The 19,258-nt window shown below is 43.7% G+C and overlaps 1 protein-coding gene across 2 annotated transcripts in view; it reads right to left on the reverse strand.

Moving 5' to 3' along the window:
• Positions 1–457: 457 nt before the first annotated feature.
• MRPS6 (mitochondrial ribosomal protein S6) overlaps positions 458–19,258 on the reverse strand; it is a 67,122-nt gene continuing 48,321 nt past the window's right edge. For both annotated transcript variants that reach the window (XM_042956808.1, XM_042956807.1), the window contains exons 2-3: positions 16,121–16,260; positions 458–1,074 (exon numbers count right to left, since the gene is read on the reverse strand). In XM_042956808.1, coding sequence (XP_042812742.1) covers positions 885–1,074; positions 16,121–16,260 — 330 coding nt within the window. In that variant the 3' untranslated portion in view covers positions 458–884. The remainder of the gene's footprint in view (positions 1,075–16,120; positions 16,261–19,258) is intronic.

The following is a 19,258-nucleotide window of genomic DNA, read 5'->3' on the forward strand; positions in this document are numbered from 1 at the left end:
GTTAAGAGCTCAGAGTGCCACCACTGGCCACAGGCACTGGTGCCAGCCAGCTCTTTGGGCAACCCCACCAGCTTCCAACTGGTCAGGGTAGGGGGAGAGGGGAGGAGGCAGGTGTGGGCGGGGGCGGGGGGAGTGCAGAAGAATGAGAGGAAGCAGCGCGAGGGCTCAAGCCACAGCACTTCACGTCCCTCTACAGACAGCAACACCCACCTATGGTCAAGTTAACTGTGAGATAAGAGAAAAAGTGACTGATTTTATAGAATGCCCGGTAGTGGAGGGACACACACATCCCTGCCCCACCCTCGCCCCTGACTTCTCCTAGTCTCTGCACTTGGGCTGGTAACCAGGTAACCCTCCCACGCACTGCGGGCATTCCGGGCTTCTGGGCAGACGGCGCTCAGGGCCTCCGGCAGTTCGCTGTGCTGGGGCAGGTGAAGAGACAAAAGACCTCCCCGAGTTTTTCTGAAATTATGTTTATTATTCTGGTCAAAAGTTACTCGTATAAATGCAGTGGTCTTAAATTTTTATTTTGCATGGTTGACTAGCCTGAATAACGAGTTTGCAGTCTGAGGCAGTTTTCAGAAGCTTTGCTCTTCAAAATGGTGTTAGCGTTGTTGTAGGGCAAAGTCCTCACCAACAAAAAAATCAGACGAAAGAAATGACGTCAAGAACAACGTGCTGGTACCACAGATTACAAAGTGGCTCTAAGCCGAGCCCTTCCCCAACCTCTTAGGGCAAGGGAGATCAAGAGCTAAAAAATACCTTCGAAAAATCAAATGGCACCTGTAACACACTCTTATATAAGGGTCAAGTCTGTAAATTATTAATCCATGGTACTCAAAAGTGATAGAATTAAATGTAAAGCTATAATCTGGTAAATCTTCTCACTTCCTCTTCTTCGTGGAATATAGTTTTTCTTCAAGTGGGACTGGGACAATCCCTTCACACGCTTTTACTTCCTGGGTCAGAGGGTGTTTTACAACATTCGGTCTAATCACATCAATGTCTCGAGACAAATGTTCCATTATGCTTTCCACAGCGGTTGTTGGTGCATAAAAATCCACCAAGAAATACCTGCAATAAAATAAAAATGTGTGAATTCCTGCATTCTGAAATATAACACTTCTACTATTTTGGACAATGTTTTCTACTCCTGCCCAGATAAAGATCAACTACACAAAAACACATACACACCTTTGTCAAAATAGAAAGTACCAGCTGACCAGCTAAACAGAAGTGTTTGCCCACCCCCCACCCTTCCTATGGCTCTTCTCATTAACACTCTTAGGAAAATCCAAATCCAAACTCTGTGGTAGCAAAAAGTGCCGTGACTTTACATAGAGAGGGAAATAGAGACAATATGGTAAAATGATGGGTTTAAGAACAGAATTTACTATTCAACAAGGCTGGATTTTGCAAACTATTTTTGAGAAAACATCTTATTAGGGAAGGCCTTATAGTTTTCCAAAGGGTTACACAAGTAACTCAGTGCACCAGAGACAGTGCAGACCACCAGCCACACTTCACAAATAAAGAAAAACATTCTGAAAGGCCTGGGACTTGTCTAAGACTACCCTCCATGTTCAAGAACTGACAAAGACCAGAAAGAAAATTCTGTGAATCCTGAGCAAGAGAAAGAATGTAACGTTCCTCCACTCACAGCAGAATAACGCAGAAGGGCATCTCCTACAGCTCACTGGCTTCACCACATCAACAACTTGATGGGCTCAGCTGGTTGATGTCACAAAAGCAGCAGCAGCCCTTCTCCCTGCCCACGCCCTCCTCTCAGTTCTAAAAGTTTAAGCCTCCCTTGTACCGTTTGGTTTGAACCACAGTGCTGCAAAAGGCCAGTTTTCAGTGCAGTCATTCAGAATTCTGCAGTGTTCCATCTGGCTAAGGTGACCTTTGACATCACTTACTTTGTTGCAGCCACACTCTCCTCCCCGAACATATTCCCATCCTAGGTCTTCATTCTCACTGTTCCTTCTGCCAGAAATGTTCTTTGCTCGAGTTCCCCATAGCTCACCCCTCACCTCTGTCATGTCTCTGTCCAAATGTCACCTTGTAGAGAGGACCTCTTTGATCACTTCTCCTAATGCAACATCCTCCTTGCTCCACGTACCAAGCCTCATTACTCTCTCTTACGCTCTATTTTTTCCCACAGAGCTTATCACCACCAATACAGCATATGGTTGTTTACAGTCTATCTCACTCCACCAAAACATAGTTGCCGTAAGAAGGACTTTGTTAATCTCTCCCCAGCACCCTGAACAGAGACTAACACACAGCAGGTCCACAGTAAGTATCTGACAGCGGTAGTGTTATGTTAGCTTGAAAGGTGGAATTCTCACGGAAAGCAGGAGAGACCAAACTGAAAATGGACAAATGCAGCAAGGAAGGAAGTTACAGGAAAAAGGATGACGTTTTGTGTAATTCCATACAAAGAGGGTTCAAACTCACAAAACAACTTGCCAGGTGATCGTTCACCCTTAGCCAAGCCTAGTGGGAAAGTTTTTCAAGTAAATAATTATTCAAAGTGGAATGGAAGAAAAACATATACTATGCAAAAACACTAATCAAAAGAAAGCTCCAGTGGCTGCAATAATATTAAAGTAGATCTCAGAGCAAAGAAAATTACGAGGGATAGAAAAAGATAGTATGTAACAATCAGTTCACCAAGAAGACACAGCAATCCTAAATGCGTATGTATCAAACAACAGAACTTCTTCATACAGGAAGAAAACTAACAGAACTGACAAGAGAAATTCACAACTATAGTTGGTGACTTTTAATATTCCTCTCAGTAATCAATAAAACTACTATACAGAAAACCAGCAAGGATATACAAAAAATGAGCACCACCATCAACCAACTAGGTCTGATCTTTATAGACCCTCCAAACAAAAAGAGCAGGATACACGTTGTTCTCAACTGCAAATAGCACATTTACCAAGGTCAACCATATTCTGGGCCATAAAACAAGTCTCAATAAATCTAAAAGGACTTGAATCACACAGAAAAAACTCGGGAAAATCTCCAAATACTTGAAAACTAAACATACATCTAAATAGCCTACAGGTCAAATAAGAAGTCAAAAGGAAATGTGAATTGAATGAAAATGAAAGCAACATATCAGAATGCCACTAAAGCAGGAAATTTGTAGCACTAAACACTTATGTAAGAAAAGAGGAAAAGCCTCAAAATTTCTACCTTAAAAAAAAACAGAAAAAGAGCAAATTAAGCACAAACTAAGACAAAAAAAAAAAAAGAAGAGGAGAAGAGAGAAGAAAATGAAGGAAAGAAGGAAGGAAGGAAGGAAGGAAGGAAGGAAGGAAGGAAGGAAGGAAGGGAAAATAAAGATCAGAGCAGAAATCTCTGAAGCAGAAAACAGAAAAACAAGAAAACATCAACAAAACCAAATAAATACTAGTTCACCGAGATCAGTAAAATTGATACATCTCTAGTCAGACTGATCAGCAGAAAAAAATAAAGAGACAAATTACTAATATTCAGGAATGGGAGAGGTGAAATGATAACAGGATATGACAGACTATTATTATAAACAAATTTTGCAATAAATTTGACAACTTAGATGAAATTCCTTGAAAAAATGCAAACTACCAAAACTCACTCCAAAAGAAATAGATAACCTGGATAGCCCTATATCTATTAAAGAAATTAAATTTGTAGTTATAAGCGTTTCCACAAAGGAAACCAAAGACCCACATGGTTTCACCAATGAATTCCACCAAACGTCTGAGGGGGAAATTTTGTGCCAGTTTTGGCACAAACTGGTCCAGAAAATAAGAAAACACTTCTCAATGTGTTCTATGAAGCCAGCATTACCCTTATGGCAAAACAAGACAAAGACATTACAAGAAAAGAAAAAACTGATCAATATCTCTCATGAACATAAATGAAAAAAAAATTTAGCAAATTGACTACTAAAATATATGAAAAGAATAATGTATCATGATCAGGCAGAGTTTATCACAGAAAGCAAGACTGGTTTAACATTTTTTTTTTTAATGTTTATTTATTTTTGAGACAGAGAGAGACAGAGCATGAATGGGGGAGGGGCAGAGAGAGAGGGAGACACAGAATCGGAAGCAGGCTCCAGGCTCTGAGCCATCAGCCCAGAGCCCGACGCGGGGCTCGAACTCACAGACCGTGAGATCGTGACCTGAGCTGAAGTCAGACGCTTAACCGACTGAGCCACCCAGGCGCCCCTGGTTCAACATTTTAAATCAATGTAAATCCTATTAGCAAACTAAAAAAGAAAAATCATGTGATCATTCCAATAATAGCAAAAAAAAAAAAAAAAAAAAAAAAAAAAAGCAGCAACATTTAACAAAATTTCATATCCATTTCTGATAAACTCTCTGCAAAGTAAGACTACAAAGGAACTTCTTCAACCTTACAAAAGGCATCTCTGCAAAACCTAGAACTAACTAACATCATATCAACTGGTGAAAGTCTGAATCTTTTCTCCTGAGACTGGGAATAAACAAGGGTGTCTGTTCTCACCATTTCTATTCAGTATTTTACTAGAGACTCTTGCCAGTGCAACAAGGCAAGAAAAAAAAGAAAAGTATCCAGATTGATAAGTAGTAAACTTGTCTATATTTACACATGAAATGACTGTGTATACAAGAGAATCTAAAGAAATTTATAAAAAAGACACTAGAATATGTGAGTTTAGCAAGGTTGCAAGATACAAGATCAGTATACAAAGTCAACTATATTTCTATATATTAGCAACAAATAATAACACCTTGAAATGAAATATGAAGTACTTAAGGATAAATCTGACAAAAGGTATGCAAGACCTCTACACCAAAAACCATAAAACATTACTGAAAGAAATTAAAGAAAACCCACCTAAATGGAGGTTTATGTAGATGTCAGTTCTCTAAAACTGATCTATAAATTCAAAAGGATCCCAATCAAAATCCCTAAAAGACACTTTTATTAGATATTGATGAACTGATTTTAAGGTACACAGAGAAATTCAAAGGATCTAGAACAGCCAAAACAACTCTGATAAAGAATAAAGTTGAAGAACTAACACTATCTGATTTCAAGACTCATTATAAAGCTATGGTAATCAAGGCACTATGGTATTTGTATAAAGATACACAAACAGATCAGTAGAACAGAGTCCAGAAACAGATCCATATATGCACAGCTGATTTTTGACCAAAGGCAATTCAGTAAAGTGTCTTTTCAACAAATGGTGGCCAACAATTCTATATATGTATGCAAAAAAGGAACTTCGATCCATACTTGTACCAGATACAAAAATTAACTCAAATGGGACACAGATCTGAAATATAAAACACGAAGCTATAAAACTGGAAGAAAACACAAGAGAAAACCTCTGTGGCCTTGAGTTAAGCAAAGATTCTTTAGACATGACACTAAAAGCAAAATCCATAAAGAAAAATGTGATAAATTAGACTTCATCAAAATTAAAAATTGCTCTTTGAAAGATACTGCTAATAAAAAAGACAAGTGACAGGCTGGGATTTGCAAATCCCATGTCTGATAAAGGACTTGTTTCTAGAATATAAAGAACTCTCAAAATTTAATTTAAAAAAAAATTTTTAATGGGGCATAAAATGTGAATGGCCTTTTCACCAAAGATATATTCTGGCAAAGAAGCACATGAGAAAGATGCTTAATAGGACTAGTCACTAGAGAAATGCAAATTAAAACCACAAAGAGATACCTACTATATAAGCTAAAATTAAGAAGACTGAACAATACCAAGTGTTGGTGAGGAAAGACAGGAACTGGCATTCTCACACACTGCTGGTGGGACTGCAAAATGATACAACTTTTTTGGCATTTTCTTAAAAGTTAAACATACACACTTGCCATTATGATCAAGCCATTCTACTCCCAGGTATTTATCCAAGAAAATTAAAACATTAGTCCTTACAACAATTTGTACAGGAGTGCTCACAGCAGCAACACTTACAATCCCAAACTGGAAACAGAAAATATCCATGTAAACCATGTAAACAACATGTAAACCAATAAACAAACTATGGTATACGATGGAATAGTACTCAGCTATAAAAAGGAATAAGCTATTGATACACACTATTGATGAATCTCAGAATAATTTGGCTGATTGAAAGAAACTATGGTTAAAAAAAAAGGCGGGGGGGTACATGCTGTCTGATTGTATCTAAGTAAGATTCTAGAAAATAGAAACTAATCTATAGTGAAAGAAAGCAGACCAGTGGTTGTCATAGACGGGAAACAAGTGGAGGGAAGGATCACAAGAGGCAGGAGGGAACTTCTGGGGTGACCAGTCTGCTTATTGTCTTGCTTGTAGTGATTTCATGGGTATATATACATATGTCAAACATATATTGTGGGTATATCTACATATGGTACATATGTGAATGTATTATGTATATGTATTACCTTATGTAATATGTATTAATAAAAGCATGTAGTTTACTGTGTTGTCAATTATACCTCTGTAAGGCTGTTGATTTAATCATGGTACATAGAAAGCTGAAAGGGCAGGACTTGGTGAATGATTTGATATGGGTGGTAGCGATGAGGGAGCAATTACAGATAATGAAGCCGCCCAGAATTTCTCAAGAAATGAAACAGGCGTGCCTGGGTGGCTCAGTCAGTTGAGCCTCTGATTTTGGCTCAGGTCATGATCTCACGTTCATGGTTTTGAGGCCCCCCACCCCCCACCCCATTGGGCTCTGTGCTGACAGCTCACATCCTGGAACCTGCTTTGGATTCTGTGTCTCCCTCTCTCTCTGCCCTTCCCTTGTGCTCTGTCTCTCAAAACATAAAATAAAACGTTAAAAAAAAAAATCAAAAAAGAAAAAAAAAGAAATGAAATAAAAATGGTGTAAAGTCCTCTATCATCAGGCAAACTTCTAGGAAGTGACTTTTACCTCTGCTCACTGATGATATTACCATTCGTACTTACCGTGAAAATCACACACCAACCTGGCCAAATTCTCCAAGGTGTAATTCCACTGTGTTATTTCTGCACCACATGGAAGGCACGAGGTTTGCAAATCATCAAACTTAAGAACTGCTCATTTGTTCGATATTTAGTTATTGATTACTTACCTCGAGTAAGGCTCTAATATAGAGCCTAAAAAGTTACTGTGATCAATCATAAATTACCTTCTCTTTGCCAATCCCCAGCCCTTTATCCAACTCCCCCAAGCCCCAGTAACTATGGTGGCCTGGTGGGCAGGGCAGGGAACTCTCTCACTCAACACTGCCCCAGCATTTCCTTCTTCCTATTTCATTCATTTGTTCTTTCATTCTGTATTCATCAAAATGTCCCTCCAAACTACCACAGACAACTTAGGACCTCACCCTCTGTTTGCCAACATTCCCACCATACTTAATTCTACAGTTCCTTCCTCTTCCCTTGCTTTTCATCTAGTTTCCCTAGACTAGTCTTCCTCTTTTGCTTTATTACACTTAAAGCCCTGTGCTGATAGCCTGAGGCAGTGCGCTGGTGAAATGCCACATATCACACATAGGGTAATATGGAAGACCGTGCTAAAGCAAGGGCTGGGCATGCTCTGGGCACTCAATAACCCAGGCAATCACTACTGGCAGCCCTTGAAGTATTCCAAGTGCCCACTACCTCCAGAAGGTCCACAGACATCTCCTGCTCTAGAGTTAAGCCTGGCTTTCTTTACAGTCCAGTATTCAAGTTATTCAAATACCGCATCTGGGGTTCAGCAGCCATTGTTTTCTTCCATTTTCCATTCAAGTGTACCAGAGGCATTTTTGTGGGCTAGCCTCAGCGTCTACCAAACATGTTTCTAAAAGAAAGCGGGTGTACAGTTGCCAACGACCAACTCAACTGCCCACAGCTCAACTCTCGTGCAGTCTTCCCGAACAACATTACCCATCCACTCGCACTCACCAAATAATCCTAAGACACCCAAAGCTTCTGGATACCATTTTGTGATAAGGATAAAAATACCCAAGGATGGAAGGAAGCTAGATGCCAGACATTATCAGAAACCTCCTATTCCAGAAATTAAAAGGAAAGGGTCTCACACAGAACTTTCTAATTTTCAAAGTGCTTTCACATCTTTTAGATAGCTTCTGAGGAAGAGGATAAGCAGGAAGTAGAAGCTCCACCCCACGTGGCCCATTCAGAAAACGCAAGAGGAAGTTCCCCTGGGTGTTATTTTGGTCCAGGAGCCCTCTCTTAGCAACACTACTGCTTTAGCAGTTTTCAAAGTGGGCCTCCTAGAGATGGCCTCCTTTGAGTTTCAGAATGATTAAGTCACTAGCTCAAGGTCACTCAGCTACTGAGTGGCCACAGCCAGGGTTCTAACAGAGCAGATCTTCTGACTCCAGGATACAAGAAGCCACACGCTGCTCTGGGACCAATGGGTTACAGAATCACAGAACGTAAGTGCCAGAGGGGACCACGAAGGCAATGCAGTTCAACCCCTTCATGTCACTTATGAGGGAACTGGGGAACTGATCTGCTCCAGGTCACAGGGTCAAAAAGCAAGTTCCAGACTTCAGGCCCCATAGTTCCTCACTGTATCAACCACATCTCTTGGTTCCTGCAGCCAGAATTCTGGAGGTTTCTCAAGGATAAGGAGAAGTGCTAGAAAAGCCTGGAAGTCCTAAGACTGGGCTGCAACTTGGCTTCTGGAAGATTGCTGTTACTATAAAAACGCTTACAGCCTTTACCTTTTACCTACTCTGCCTTCCCCCTACCAGTCCTGACACTCCTCTAGCAACCAAACCTAAACAAGAGAACTGGCCAAAATGCAAATAGGTTTGTGCCCACCACCACAGCTGTGACAGTCATTTCATGCTCATCACCCTGCTGATCTGTGCCTAGGGTTCGTGTGGGCAAAGACTGCTTCTACTCCCATGTTCCTTATTATACCGTGGAAATTTCCACAAAAATGAAACACCACCAAAACAGAAAAGAGGGGAAGTGGCTCAGAGAGGGGCAGATGTTACTGTGTTCACCAGTCCTGGGTGAAAGCTGAACCTCCTACCTCCCCTGCTCCCACTTAGGGCATTAAGTGGTCTCACCCCACCATGAGGGAACCAAGCATAAGTCCAGAACAAACTCAATCTCCATCTACCCTCAGTGGCCCAAGCCCACGGGTCAATGGTCCGTTATGGCTTCCCCACACAGAAAAGACTATGACCAATTCCTGGTTGTTGCCAGTATATATTCTTTTTTCACGTAAGTGGACAAACTGAACTGGTCAGTGAACATCTGCTATGGGCACACCTCAGAGGGAGGCTAAAAAGGAGGAACATAATGGCCTGGACCACCCAGAACATGTAGTCCAGGCAGGGAGAGAGGTCACAGGGCTACTGGGCTGGCAGAAACCTGGGCTCCCACTATTTACACTGGTCTGCCAGTTCTGGAGGAGACCGTGGCGATGATGAGGTGGTCATGGACATCCGCCTCCTGGCGGCTGGGCTTTTCTCACTACAGAAGGATGACCCGAGGAATGACAGGGGCAGGAGACAGTACCAAGCGCAGCCCTGCATTTCCAGTTTTGCACACAAACAAAGTGAAGCCTAGAAACAGCCTACTTAGAATAGGGGGTTGGGCAGCTCCTGATGCCTGCAAGGATCCCTTTCCTGTGACCACACAGGTCCATAACAGAACTGAAAAAGTGGGAGTTAGGCTAAAAAAAATGACCTTGAACTCCCCTGATACCCACTCCTTACATCCCAAAGGCTACCCGGGAGAAACCATTCTGAAACCCAGATAAGTTGCTGTTCAAGGCAAGGGAGCCAAAAGAGGAATGTCTCAGTGTCTCCAGAGGAATCCGAGAGGCCCTGCCCTCCCCTTCAGCCTGGCCCTCAGGGAGGGGAGGATCAAGAGGATTCAATAACCACAATTAAATACCAATTTTTCCTTCTTCCCCTAACCAAGCAAGCCAGAACCAAAACACAAGACCAAAGTCACAACACATGTGGACTCTCTCTTACCTCCATCCTCACGATTTGAGCTTGAAAAGAGCAGAGAAGTAGGACTACAACTGCCACTGCCTAGACATCCCCAAAAGCTGGCATTCCAATAAGGAAAAATAGTTCTTCAGCTAGCCCCCCATTCCCCAAACAGTGTTTAAGTCAGCGAATGGACAGATCATTTTGGAGAACCCAGCTTAGTGATCTAAAGTCTAATTACATTATACACTCCCAGCACCTTCAACCCTGTGCTGCTCGGTGGCACTGGCGAGCTGGTTCTGCGCACCAGGCGGCCAGGGCTGATGGAAGCATCGCCACTGCCTTAAGCACGAAGCCCAGCAGTGTTTACATTTAAATGGGGGTTTTCCCACGTGTGGTTCTAATGAATCACTTCACCTACAAGGTAGAAATCAGCTTTACCCAGGCATCTCTCTTTCCTACAGAAAAGCACTGACCTTCTATGCAGCACCAACTCTGCAGAAGCACGAGTGAAGTGGTGACTGACACCAGGTGAGGAGAGAAAGGACAGAAAGAGGTTCAATACACAAATGCAATTCTCACTGCAGGTTCCAGTGTTCAAAAGCTGGAGGGAACTATTTCATGGATAGAACCTGCTCCCATATTCAGGGTGGTAATTTACCTTCCTCGGTATTTCTTAAGACACTCTCAACACTACAAATCTCTCCACTACTGTGACTGAAAGCCCCAGGGATCTGAGAAGATGCAGAGAAATGGGTTCCCCAGGATAGACTGAGCCCGATACTGGAAAATGATGCCACTAGGAACACTCCATCCACAGCAGTGTCTTCATGGGGCGCGGAGGGGAGGCAGCAGCAGCATCTCTTCTCACTATCCTTTCCCCCCTCCTCTCTGGGGTCCTACCCCTTGTCTCCCTCAGTCACCTCGTGCCCAAGCTGTCACCAGCCCCCTCCCTGCCCCAGGTTGTTGAGGAAGATATGCGTCTTCTGGCAACGCTCCTACGTTTAAAGGTCGTATTTGTTTTTTATTTCACTTTTGTTTTAACCCTGTTATTTACAAGTTTACCGTAAAAGCGCTCGCTTGAATTTGAGTTATGTTCTTTGTCTCTGTTTCTCTCAGACACAGTCACACACTCACAGCCTCCCCTTCCCCCTGGCAGACAAGTGGAAATTTCCACCGAAGCGCTGAGTGGCTCATGGTGGGTGGGGGGTGGAGAAGGGGGATGGGAGGGATTTGAAACCATGGAGCATCTTCGAGCCTTTTTGAGAATAGGAAACAGATCCATCTGAATGCCAGTTTCTAGACTGTATCAGCTAAACCTTGCTGGCTTCAGGCTTCGCTGAGACAGTGAATTCTTCACCTTAAAACCAAGGAACACTCTGCGTGGAAAAGCCCTATTTCCTTTTATATCTGTTGGGTCTCATACATTTTTAAAACCACTAAACCTACAGCAGAATCCTTACAAATCTTGGGGCGCTGCCACTAAAAAAGAAACCTCCAAGGCCACAGCAGCCCTGCCTTGAAACCCAGTTGTGGAGCACCTTCACACAAGAATGGGGTCAGGATGCTGGCCTGGACTTAATGCTGGCAGGAAAGCACGAGAACATGGAAATGTTAGCTAACAGGAAAACTACAGAGAAGAATCAATCTCCTCTAGAGAGGGTGCCAGCTCTCTTGGAGTAAGCTGCAGACACATTTGGGGAGCGAGTCAGTAAAATTCCACTGATTCACCATAGTGCCGGTTATTTTTATCATTCTGCTTACCCGTAAATAGAAGGGCATCTTATATGTAGGCCAGCAGACCTTATAAGCACTTATTCACATTTTAATGCAAATGAGAATGGAGAAAGAAGGGAAGAAACAGGCAAGAAAAATCTCCTTCACTACTCCAGAGTGTCTTTACACACGCCTTCTGGAATAAGTCCTATCTCAACGCAGTAAAATCAGACCTGGTAAAAATGGTCAGAGCCAATCGGGGGCATCCTCTTAAAAACAAGCACAAGCCCAACACTGAAATATGGACCACAGTCTCTTCTACAGTTCTCCCTCCTCCACCAGAAAGCCTGCTCAGTCTCCGTCCAGCCCCATCTAGTGGAAAGAGAGCCTTCAACTAGTATGCGCAGTCCTGGAGTCTGACACTGGAGTGGTTGTGGCCGAGAGTGACAGACACCACGACTCAGAAAATGCCTGTCCTTTTTAGCAAGGGTCTAAAGGAACATCTACTCCCGCTGCTCCCCTCTGCCTATGTGACATCGTCCCCATTTAGACTCTGAGGAATGCAGTTAAGAATCTTTTCCAACACCCACCTTCCCTTTCTGAGTTGATGAAGGTACCAAGGTGAACATCTGAAGGTACAAAGCAGAGAAAATCTAGTGGCCCCCAGGAGACCAAAGCAAATCCAGAGCTGAGAATAAATCTCAAGACTTGTAAGACCTGCCACCCCCCATGCCTTCCACAACTCTGAGTCCTGCTCCAATCGTTTCTAGACACTGCCTGGACACAACAGGTGGTGAGGCCAGAAGCCTCTATCTATCTGGAAAGCTGGTCCAGAAGACCCAAACTTCCCAACCACCCCAACCTGGCCCAAAGAGCAACAGAGCATCTGGCTAACTCCTTCCTTGTCTAAGTCACGTCACCTGGGGGACAACTTAACTAGCACGTGGAATCCGTACATCCATACATCTGTACATCTGTACTTTCTTTCTGGCATACACTGGTATAATAATGAACGCCAGGCACTGTCTCCTTCTCTGGGGAGACTCCCCAGATAACCCTGAGGTAGCGGTATCTCCCCTACCTACGCACTCTTCTACCCACACATCCTTCTTTTGGGTCTAGGTGGCACGTGTGTAGCAGTGGTATACAGCAGTCTGTGGCCGGCGCCTAGGTCAGCAATATGCTGGCAAGTCCCCGACTAGACTGACAACTCCTTGTGACCAGGAACCACAACAACCACAAGAACCATCCTAAGACCTAGGAATACCACCAGCACATATATTTCGTCCCATAAACTGCAAAAGCAACAAACACAAAATACCAACAGCACCACAGTGTGATGTGGATCCTTGGAGGGCATCTAGGCTCACTCATTAGCCAGCTAAAAAACTAGCTCTCACATACCAACCTCAGGATTCAAATCAGCGCCTCACCGAAAACTGATATGTGCCATGGCCTCCAGGGTTGTTCAAAGAGTTAAAAGCTTTTGAATGCTAGGGGCGCCTGGATGGTTCAGTCAGTGAAGCATCCTACTCTTGATTTCAGCTCAGGTCATGATCTCACAGTTCATGGGTTCGAGCCCCTCTTCCGGCTCTGTGCTGACGGCTCGGAGCCTGCTTGGGATTCTCTGTCTCCCTCTCTCTCTGCCCCTCCCCCACTCATGCCTGCTCTCTCGCTCTCAACAACAAATAAAGTTAAAAAACAAAAACAAAAACTGGGGCACCTGGGTGGCTCAGTCAGTTGAGCATCCGACTTTGGCTCAGGTCATGATCTCATGGTTTGTGAATGCGGACCCCGCGTCAGGCTCTGTGCTGACAGCTCAGAGCCTGGAGCCTGCTTCAGATTCTGTGTCTCCCTCTCTCTCTGTCCCTCCCCCCTGCTCATGCTCTCTCTCTCAAAAATAAACATTAAAAAAAATGTTTTAAAAAAACATTATTAAAAAAAAAAAAACTTTGGAATGCTGAATTCGTAACAAACAAGTCCCCTGTTTCTTCTTAATCACCTCAAAAAAGTGAGCCTTCCCAGCACCTGGTACCTAATCCTGACACATAATCCACTGAATACACGTTTGTAACACCTTATGTGGCTACGTGCAGTGCACACACAGAACTTAGCAGATGAACAAAACGCCTGGTACAAACATCACCGGGGGTGGTGACCCTAGGGGGAGGACCGGCTGAAGTCAACAGGACATCAGACCACCCTCAAGCTCCACGCTGCCGACACCTGACACACCACTCGATTTAAATCTTTATCCAGGTAACTCCAAAATATATTAGCCCCTCATCTCCTCTTTTACCAAAAATCACTGTGAAGAGTATTAATGAGTGTTACAAAATAAAAGATAATGGTCAAATAAAGGTGACAAATGAAGGGATCTAACTGAAGGGCCTCTCACCATCAGTACACTGATATGTGCTACACAGCTCTAGAAGGCATCAGACCACATCTAAATGCTCGCTCTCGCTCTCTCTCTCTCTCTCTCTCTCACACACACACACACACACACCATTTTTTGGTGGAGCATATCTAGTATTTCAGAGACCACACTTTGGGAAACATCACCTTAAACAAACACATACCAGACATTGATTAATCCCAGAAAAACAAGCTTAAAACATGAACCTCTCCAACTGGGAGGTTCTGTGTCTACATAGAGCACACACATACATTACACTTTAAGAATGCTGCTCCTCCTTCGCTGAGGAGTCTGGAAGTACAAGAACCAGAAATAAAACTGCTAAATGTAAATGAACCGAGAGATGCCACAGAGACCTTGGTGGGGCACGTGCACCTCGTCAGGAATCCGGAACGTAGGGCTAGACATCGTCAGCAGTTCTGGCTTAGTTCCAGGGAAGTTCTTCCAGGGTCTGAACTTATTCCGTCCACAAAAGAGGAACAGCAGCACCCAACCCCAGCACCGCACACAGACGGCGGATCTCAGAGTCTGGTCCTCGGACAGAGGCATCAGCGCCACCCAAGTACTTGGGAGAAGTGCAAAATCTACGATGCTGGTCACACCAACCCTCAACAAAGTCAAATCCGCTACTTGGGAAAGGGGCAGAAGAAAACAGTCCTAGTGTCCATCCCTGAGAGCACCTGAATGAGGCAACGGGCTTCTGTCCCTGCTCAGTGCCTTCCATCAGAGAACCTGACTAGTCATTCTTAGCTCAATTTTATATGTTCCTCTCTAAGCAAAAAGGCAAAAGGATTCACGGCCTTGCTGTTAAAATGAAGCCCCTTTGTGGTTAAAAAAAAAACGTTACATACACAATCTCCATCCCTCACTGTTATGATTGTGGGAGAGGAAAATCGCCACTGTGCATTTCATGTTGCCTAGCAACACCTCAGGCGCTCTTCAGAGGTGTTCTCGAGAAGCCGAACACTAGCACAAAACAAGGTGAAGCGATCCAAAGATGAAATCCGCAGGACGCACTACGCCCTGGCAGCAGGTTTAAAGGCGGCAGGAAAGCCTCAGCGTGCAGCGTGACTGCACGCAGGCCTCTCCCGTGCACGGCGCTTGCGCGGGCCCACCGGCTCCACGTGGATCACACTCCGTGCTGTCCACAGAGACATCCAGAGATGGCATCACTCGATCCCCACGACAACGTGGATGGGAGAACGACCACCTGAGTTCAAGTATCCAAGGAAGCAAGAACCAGAGAATAGCGCTGAAGACTCGCTCAAGGCCACAGGGCTGGCAAGTATCAGAGGGAGAATCAAGTCTTCAACTCCTGCACTTTTCCACGACAATGAAAACCGATTCCCATCTTCTCTATCACTACTTTTGGGAAACTCAACAATATGCGAAAATTCCTCATCCGCACCAGAAATCACAAGTGTAAAAATAACACCATCAGGGCTCAGAGGGGCTTCGAACCAACTCACCAAGCAAACTGGTATCAAAGAATTTCTACAAGGATAGTTATTCCTACAGGGTCAGACCTTTGACATGTTTGAGGAAGCTGCCATGAGAAAAAATTTCGTAACAGAAAATTGTGATTATTGTCTGGAGTACATAAACAACCATTTCTCTATTGTGGGTTAGGCACTGGTCAGAAGGAGTACCCTTCTGCTTCTTACCCGCAAGCCACATATTTACAAAGGATGCACTGAGTGTGTGCCCAGCACATTGCTCACTGAGGTGTTTTAAAGGCAAAACTTAAGAAATGTCAACAGAAAACCGTGCTTAGGTTGACAAGAACAGTTTCCCACAATCAAAAGCTTATATACCTGTGGCTCCCAGCATGACTTGCTTTTGTACTCTGATTATGGTTTATTACGGGCCAGCTTTACTCTAGCCCCATTTGACACACAACATGGCTGGAGTGTGGACCCGCACCCCACCTGGCACAAAGGCGATCTACGGAGAAATTATAATAATTTCTAAGATGAACTAACCAGTATTCTTTACAGCCTACCAAAGACATTTTTCAAGATGCATGTAGACACTTACCCTCCTCTACTGTGCCGCTGACTGTGGGCAGAAATCTTATAAGGCAGTGCTCGGTCACCCAGATTTTCCAAGCTCCTCACTACCGCCCCTCTGTCCATCAGGGCTTCTATTGTACGTTTCAAAGCAGCAGCGGTCTCGGGCTGTTTTTTTGTTTTCATTTTTAAAGAAAAGAAAAAAACATATCAGAATCAATAGAAGAACTAGAATGATAAAGTCTGGTCAGTTCCAATCATAACAGCTCTACTGGCAGGGAAAAAAGCAACAGAAACTGTCTTGCTAACTTAAAATTTAAAGAGAGAGACATTTAGTGTAAGGATAGGAGATAGCTCACAGATAACGAAGGAAAAGCTGAAGAACCAGGCCTCGGAGAGTTCGGGAACCAGAGCAGCTCCAGGGATCTGGGAGGCAGGAACTAATAAATGGCTTCTTCAGAGCACCTTGGCCAGGATGAATCCACGCCAATCATGGTCAGTCCTCGTATCCCATGACTCAAAATCTAAACTCCAGGGGAAGAGCGTCCCATCCTCTTGGCAGGACACTCTGATTGGCCGTCCCACCAGAACCATAGCCAGGGGGAAAAGGGTCGTCGCCAAAGAAAAACAGGCAGATTATAACCAAAAGGGGGGGAAAAGGATGATTAAGAGCCAATCTCTGCTCTCGTGGAGCTTACAATCTAATAAAGGGATTAACACAAAAAACCCAGGTAAGAAGACACGAGGGCAGAACACAGGACGTGACACAGGGGCTGGAGAGCTCCTGAAAGAAGGCACATTCAGTTGTGAGAACGACTGCATTAAAGAAAAGCTCATTTGCGAGGAGCCCTGAAAAATGACAACGGGAGATGCAAAGAACAAATGAAACCGGTGCTGAGTGAAGGAGCAAAGGCAAAGAAGTCCGGGCGCACTGAGGAAATAGCTAGGAGTTCCACCGGATGAAGACCAGGACCCGGGAGGGCTGGGAGGTGATAGGCTGGATACAAGCATACAAATACTAAATACCTGTTAGAAAAACAAAATTCAAACAACGTAAAATCTCACCACCCAGAGATAAAAAAACTTTAAACATTCTGGTGAATTTCTTTCCAGATCTCTCTCTTTACATATGTATACACAAAAGAATTCTGGAAGCAAAGATACTTTACAGGGTAAACCTGAGAAGATGTAGCTAATGTGATGTGGAGAATGAGGCAGAGATGTGGCAAAAGAGGGGTGCCAAGATACGGTGGCTGGGAAGACGGTACTGTTGCTGACACCTAACGGAAAATCTGGAGGAGCTGGTTGGGGACAAGAAAAGATGGATTTGGTTTAAGACATGCTGAGTTTGAGATGCCTACAGCTCCTCAAGGTTGACCTCTCAAAATGTTAACTTGAGCTCAAAACAACAGGGAGGGTTAGAGTTACCCATTTAATAATCATCTGCACAGGAGGGCTGTCTGAAGCCCTAGGAATAGCGGAGACGAGGAGAGAGGGTGGGGGGGGGCGGCAAAGAGATCAACCAACAGAACCTTGGGGAACACAACCATCTGGGGGCTGACCGGGGAACTTGAAGTCAGAAAAGCAAACGGAAAAGGTAGTCAGACAGTATGAGGAAAATCAGGCCCACCTGGTCAGAGAAACTAAAAGGAAAGGGGCGGACTCCAGAACAAGAGGGTAGAGGACGAAAATGAAGGCAAGGCCAGCATGTGCTGGCTGCACGGTCACACTGCGGGATGGGGCTAGAAGCTGGATGGCAAGTTTCCGCGGTACAGGTGTGACAGCAAGGAAGAGAGAGAAGCAGAGCCAGGGCCTGAGGGGCATCAAGTCTGAGCAGAGTGTCTCAGGGGGCAGAACACATGAGCAAGTTAGTAAAGGGGAGTGAAGCAAGTGAAGAGGATGGAACGTACGCGGTTTTCAACGACAACGGTGGCAGTGGCCAGTATGATTGTGTAATTGCTGCGAGCCCAGCACTGGCCTGGTACGTACTACATACTGTGACACAGTTAATGTTCACCGAATAAAAAAGACAAAAGGTTTACAGATCTGGAAACTGGGCCTCTGAGGGATGCCAGGACTCTGAGATGCCATGGCCGCGAGTAAGTGGATGAGCCCGATGCAAGGGAAGGAACGCCGGCGAAGTAAAATCGGGGGGCGGGCAGAGGGTGGCCGAGGACACCTCAGCAAGGAAAAGGGACACTTCTCCTCAAAGACATTAACTGAAGGGATGAAGGTAAAGGGATCGCGAAGTGCAGGAATGAACTTCAGAAAAGGCTACCTTCCAGTGGCTCATTTCAGATCAAATGAAAAGAATAATGCAGAATAATTTTAAGTGAGCACTTTAGGAACCAAAGAAAATCCACCGTTCCTATCAATCTTCCTTTCTGACGAATTCTGTTAAAATGCTGTGAATGCGCCGAGTATTAGTTTAAGGTTTACCAACAAAATTTTTACTTTCATTTCACATTGTAGCCCACTGGGGTTTTTTTTTAATTCCTGCTGAAAATTATATTTATGTATTTAACTTTATGATAAAACAGAAATTTCCTGCAAACAATAAAAAGAAGAGCCCAAATTCCTTCACAGGAACACTAACTAGGTGAAAAATCTATGGCAATCTCTCCTTATGATTGTACACAAACATATTTTTATACAGTTCTAATCAACACGTAGACTAAATTCTTCTCACATTTCATGAGTTCACAGACATTTCCGCATTTCTGCAGAAGCCTCATTACTAACAGCAGGGTAATAATTCATTTCATTAACAATGCCATTTCTTGACCTGGTATTGCACCAATTAACTTATGATAATTGGCAGACAAACAGTCTTTCCAAATAAAGAAATGGGTAAGGTTAAAAAAAAAAAATTGATGGATTGCAGTCTTCTGATTAGCTACCCAAATCATAAATTTTAATTTCAGTTTTGCCTGATTAAAAAAGAATATATCTCAATAACTCTTGTCTTGTTTAAATTCCAACTGCAATGTTTACAGTATGAAACATGGAGCACCCTCCTCTGAAATAAAAAATTTTCTTCTATCCAAAAATAGAGTAAAGCTACTTAAAAAGAATGTAACTCAGGAAAATATCAGAACCTATTTTGTTTGACTTAGGTATGTCAAGTCAAATCGTAAACTGCTGGAATAGCCACATTCACTTCATG

This window comes from Panthera tigris, chromosome C2 (assembly GCF_018350195.1).
Source record: "Panthera tigris isolate Pti1 chromosome C2, P.tigris_Pti1_mat1.1, whole genome shotgun sequence".
NCBI classification, from domain to species: Eukaryota; Metazoa; Chordata; class Mammalia; order Carnivora; family Felidae; genus Panthera; species Panthera tigris.